At 34.7% G+C, this 6,012-nt stretch overlaps 1 protein-coding gene across 2 annotated transcripts in view; it reads right to left on the bottom strand.

The window, feature by feature from the left end:
- Positions 1 to 1,973: 1,973 nt before the first annotated feature.
- Positions 1,974 to 6,012, bottom strand: part of LOC110103119 (ATP-dependent 6-phosphofructokinase 6) — a 25,561-nt gene continuing 21,522 nt past the window's right edge. For both annotated transcript variants that reach the window (XM_020831704.2, XM_020831696.2), the window contains 5 exons: positions 4,289 to 4,329; positions 3,871 to 4,095; positions 3,533 to 3,581; positions 3,298 to 3,452; positions 1,974 to 2,545 (listed from right to left, as the gene is read on the bottom strand). In XM_020831704.2, coding sequence (XP_020687363.1) covers positions 2,225 to 2,545; positions 3,298 to 3,452; positions 3,533 to 3,581; positions 3,871 to 4,095; positions 4,289 to 4,329 — 791 coding nt within the window. In that variant the 3' untranslated portion in view covers positions 1,974 to 2,224. The remainder of the gene's footprint in view (positions 2,546 to 3,297; positions 3,453 to 3,532; positions 3,582 to 3,870; positions 4,096 to 4,288; positions 4,330 to 6,012) is intronic.

Genomic DNA, 6,012 nt, shown 5'->3' with positions numbered 1-6,012 from the left:
AAAATATTATCCACTATAATTTATTGATTTTCTTCTATGTACATAATATGAATATGGTCTAAGATATATCATAGACTCTTTATAGATGAATTGACAATATTTTTTAATAGAGTGAGTTATTTATTTATGTGGCGTGTCAACATTATATATTTTTTATAAAGAAATATTTAGGCAACCAATTCAAAGCATAAGGGCTAAAATTTTAATTTATATCTAATAAAGCGATAGTCAACGTAATTTTAGTTTTATACATCACACAGAGTGTGGATTATAACATTAAAGTATTAATGTTGATTGTTATGCTTCAATAAGATTTCGTTTGGGATAACTTTCTTATTGCTTTCTAGTACCAAAACTTTTTTCAACAACAACATCAAGAATTTATCCCACTATGTGAGGTCGGCTTCATAAATCATTTTTCTCCAATTTTTGCACTAAAAATTTGTTTTAGAAAACAGTAAAAGAATGATCACATATGAACTTTAAGTCATACATAGTAAAATAATTAAAAACTTATAAATAGTAGAATATGATTTTTTTTTTTATATTTAATAATAAGTTGATACAATTTTTGTTGATGCTTAATAATTTTATGACTTGTTGTATATTGCTCAAATAATGCATAAAAACTTGTTGTTGTTGTATACTGCTCAACAACATTATGTCATGATTGCATCAATTATTCAAAGTTATTTATAGCTAATAGAATACTAAGTATTAAAATATATTATAGGATAAATTACATACATACAACTCAAACTTTAGCTATGTATAGAACTCCCACCCTCCCACCTATATCATGTAAACTATCACACAAATGTCAATATTCACAACTATTAACAATTTTACCCCCTTTTGATTCCCTCCCTTCACTCCCCTGATAAACATTTCCATACCATTATAAAATTATTTTTGCTCAAAGCTCCCCAGACACAAATAGTCAAATAAGAAAATCAATTAGATCCAAAGGCAAAAGCCCTTGAGATTTGTCTCATCAAGTCATCACAAGCATAAAGAATGGGTTAGATATTCTCTCTAGTTCTTAATTCAAGACCCGCAGAAAAAAGAAAGAAAGAAAGAAAGAAAATCCGTCGCAATGACGAAAACTTCACCTACTCAGTTAAGCCCCCTCTAAGAATGCCAGCAAGCATAATACTTACTCTCACAAGAACAAAGTTCAGCCATATGTACCATTGTATGCACCAAAGATCATTAAATAGCAGAGATAGATAAGCACCATCTGAAGCAGCACCTGCTGCAACAAAGGCATCAAAATTAACCTTCTATCATCCAGGAAGAGTTATATAATGTGTTAAATTGAGTAAAAATGTAATAGCATATAAACTTCTACAAATTCAAAAGTTTAGAGTAATAAGGAAGAATCATTGCAATTACATAAGGATTCAAACTCCTAATTTCACTTTCACTGTTGAACTATCTCAGCAATATAACCATCAAATCAATACATGGAGTGTTGCAGCTATGTGAAAGGCCTCTGGATATGGCCGTTACTAATTTAAACTAGTCTGATGAAGTTTATACCCACCTAAGAACTTCCACGCAACTTTCAGTTAGTAAATGATTACTAAGTTTGGTCAATTGTTTGAGGATGCCATGAAACCGTCCATCATTCTAAGACTGGATTGTAGATACATTACTCAGTTTCCAGTTGAATTTGTTCAGCATTAAGTGCTAATTTCTAGGTATACCATCACAGACTAAGGTTTCGTTTGGGACGGCTTTCTTACTGTTTTGTAAAGCAGCTTTAAAAAGTAGGAAGAAAGCCGTTTAAAAAGCAGGAAGAAAGCCGCCCAAACGAAGCCTCTGGCTTCGTTTAGGACGGCTTTTTTCTTGCTTTTTAAAGCAGTTTTTTAGTTAAAAATCTTAATTTTTTTATTAAAAAGTTATTTTAAAAAATAGCAGGAAAATCATCTCAAATGAAGCCTAATTGATTTCATGAAAATCACCAATCATTAGAAGAAATTTAAACGAGGAACAATAGATTAGGATCTACCTAAAATATAGGCATTGTACAAAATTGGCTTAACAAACCAGTTTCTATTGTAACAAGTATTATATATCTTTTACATAATACCTCAAATGATCATGGCATAAAACATATAAAACTTACAAACAACCTCCACAGAGAAAAATATAAGTCTCTGCTCCTGGGCTTATCCTAATCTATATATCTAATATATAATACAGTGAATTTTGAAGGACCTCACCCGGAAGGTTTGTTTGCTACACCATTATCACAAAGATCTGCTTCGTGCAATTGAGTTGGAGGCTTCTCTTCTTTCTTTGCAACTTCAGTGGCGTTATGATTCAGAAAGTTCGGTTGGTTGGCTGAAGAGAAAAGCTCTTCGTCGTCATGATGGTTAGTACTATTTTCCCCTTCCAACAACTGAGTTGCTGGCTCTTCTTCCTTCTTTGCATCTTCAATGGCGTTTTGACTCAGAAAGCTCGGTTGGTTGGTTGAAGAGAGCAGCCTTGCCCACATTCTGTCTGTAATTACAACCTTGTTTTGAGTTTCAGTGATCCTCTGCCAAAAGTTAAGGTTCAAATAAAACATCAGAAATTTAGCATTCATGGTTTTCCAAATCTTCTGAACTAAATGATAATCCACATGTTTGAAACGTCAATCTTAAAATTCCCTCCAAATCTTTTCCCAAGGCTTCAATGCATTAAATTCACTACCAAGGCATAAATGCTGCCAAATTTGATGAAATGTGAAGCATAATTTGAGCTACCCAACATATGTAAAGAAGACTAAGGCTTCGTTTGGGATGGCTTTCTCTTTGCTTCTTAAAACGACTTTTTAGTAAAAAAAAATTAATTTTTGTACTAAAAAGCCACTTTAAGAAGCAGTAAGAAAGCCGTCCCAAACGAAGCCTAAATTTTATTTGTTATGAACTAGGACATTAATCATCCTGTCATCAAAGACATTACATGATCATGAAAGGTTTCTTTCAACGTGAAGTGATTAAGGCTTTATTTGGGATGACTTTCTTACTGCTTTTTAAAACAACTTTCTAGTACAAAATTTTAATTTTTGCATTAGAAAGCTACTTTAAGAAGCAGTAAGACAGCAGTCCCAAACGAAGTCTAAAATTTCCAAATAGAATTAGTGGGAAAAAGCAATTAAAAAATTCCAAGCAACAATTAAGCATTTCAATGCTCAATGAAAATAACACATGTTTACAAGTTCCTCGTTATGTAGACATTCAGGATGAATGCGTGTTTCCTTTAAAAAACATATCTCAAAAATAATGAAAAAGATTTAAGGGATCTTACATAAAATGGTATATAAGCATGTCTGCCATTAACAGGCGCTACTGTGAAACCAGTATAACCCGCCATTGCACCGTGTACAGCACTCTGAGCCAACAAAGTGCAGTACACGTTATCAGAAGCATTGCTGGGAATTGCACGGATCATATATGTCGGATCTGTTAAAACATTCCAGTGAGGACGGATGATTTATGACAGCAGGATTTAATAGAAAAAATATCAACACAAACTAACTCACCAATATACTTAAGATTTATGGTCATCTTCTTCTTGCTTGAGAAGTAGTCCTGTAATTAGTAGAAAGTTCCATAAATATCCACTTTCCACAATAACTATTCTATTAATTTCTCAGATAAATGTTTTAATTAAAACAATCACACAAAATCAAAAACAGTTAGGATTCATAAAATTGTGGAACATATAGATTTAGGCTTCGTTTGGGACTGCTTTCTTACTGCTTCTTAAAACAGTTTTTTAGTACAAAAATAAAATTTTTTGTACTAAAAAGCTATTTTAAAACCATCCCAAACGAAATCTTAGTTATTATTTCACTGCTAATATGCTGAATAAGTATACCTTAATCTTCTGCGATAACCAGAGGCCAATATCCAGGAGCAGCTTATTTCCGGATGCATCTTCATGATCCATGGAGCGCATGCTTTCAGCAATAAGCTCTTGTCCTGCTCCCTCAGCAACAACAAGAACCATGTGGCCATTCTCTTTAAGTCTCTTCTCTATAAATTCATAAAGGCCACCTTTTCCTTCCAGATAAAAGGGTGACTCAGGAATCAGGCAACAGTCCTAGAAAAGCAGTACAACAAATGGGAAAGGAAATGAGCAACTTCTTCAAGGTATTGAATAAAAATAGAAAGAAAGAATCAACTCTTTTAAGAAGAGCAAGCACTGTTCACAAGCAGGACTAAGAATGTTAAGCTAATTGAACTAAAACTAAATAAAGTAAGATAAAGAAAAAATATTAAAAATTTCAACATACCACATCTCTACTTGCGAGAGTTGCATACATTGCGATGAATCCTACAATAAAATCACAAAGATTAAGTTTCATATTAATTAAAAGGAAGTGAGACTCACAACAAAGCATGTCGAAATCATTAGAGCTCTAGCAAGCATGAAGAAATACTAAAAAATAAACTCATTACTCTGCAAGTGCAGTTTATGCAATGCATATCCACCTATTATACTTAGAGAATAAACTCTACCTCAAGTAGAGTTGAGAAGTTTAAATCTCACAGTAAAGATCTTATTAACAAGTTAACACCTATTACCTATAAGGCATATAAAATGGCTATCCAGTAATACCATGGGGATTGTGTTTTTCAGTTGATTTGGAAATTCCTATATTGATTAAAAATCGAATAACAAGAGCAATGCCAAAAACACTACTATTCTATAGTCTAAACCGATGAAGCAAGGTGATGAGGACATCCACCGTACATTTCGACATCGGCAGGATCGTAGATCGACGGCTACAATTCATAGTTTTTATTTATGTGTTTTAGTGCATTTCTTTTATTTATTTTTCAGTTTTCCATTTGTAACCCTATGAGGGATTTGTGTCATGTTGTAGCCTGAGGGCATTTGTGTCTTTTACATTTTGTGCTTTGGAGGCCTATATATGAAGGCCTAGTTTTTGTATTATCTTCTAATGATGATTATGAATGAGAATTCAACTTTCTTGCTAGATCTCTTTATGAGTTCTTGAGAGGAGAAACCCATTGTGGGAAAAAGCAATACCCGTCAATCTTGGTGGATTCCAAGGTTCGCGGTTTTTCAATTTCTTTTTTTATTTTTCTCTTCCCTTGCATTTTTCCTCACCTAAAGTCCCCACCGCCTGCATCACCACCCTCAAACTTCTTTTGGAAAAACCCGAGCCCTTCCCACCTTTGCCTTCGACCTCCTTGGGCCGCCCAAGCCGCCGAATATTTCCCCCACCCGCCGGCCGGCCATCTAGCCGTCGGCCTCCAACCCTCCACCCACCGGCCCACCTTTCCCCCAAGCCTACGCATTTGAAATTCAAATTTTAAAGAGGCATTAATTGCTTTCCTAAATTAAGTCCAAGAACTTAGGAAAGTTATTTAACTGAATTTTAATTCAAATATGAAATTCAAAAAGCTTTCCAAATACTATAACTTAATTTTGGAAACCCCTCTTTGGAATATGTTACGCGTGAACCGGCCCAGGAGGGGCCGGCTGGACCCGGTTCAGCCCGGGTCTATACCAGGCGGGGGCAGACAAGGTGGACCCCACTTGGGGCTAATTTAATTATGTGAGAGGGAAATTTTTGAATGCAAAGGGCTGTTTAGGTAATTTGTAGGAATCCTTTATTGTTAATTAGGAGGATTAGGAGGGAGGGGGGCTCATCTTGAATTTGAATGCAATTTGAGATCTAGGGTTTCTTGCTTGGGCTCTTGGCGTTGCCGGAGATTGTAGGAGAGTTGTTCTTCCTCTCGAATCGAAGAACATTGTATCTTGCTTTCGTTTTGATCATCTACTAGTGGAATATAAGTCCATTGCGTGTTTTTCTCTCAGATTTCCTACAGTTTTCTCTGTTTTCTACTGTTTCCTTGTGCTTTGGGCTGATTTCCTGCAGAAAAACAGCAACTCTATTGCTGTTTTCCCCACTCGAATAGATAGGAAATACTTGGATCTAAGTATTTCCTATCAAATTGTATCAGAGCAGCGATCGAATCTCTCTCT

Source organism: Dendrobium catenatum, unplaced genomic scaffold (genome assembly GCF_001605985.2).
Source record: "Dendrobium catenatum unplaced genomic scaffold, ASM160598v2 fragScaff_scaffold_465, whole genome shotgun sequence".
NCBI lineage: Eukaryota > Viridiplantae > Streptophyta > Magnoliopsida > Asparagales > Orchidaceae > Dendrobium > Dendrobium catenatum.
This window is presented reverse-complemented; position numbering and strand designations above follow the sequence as displayed.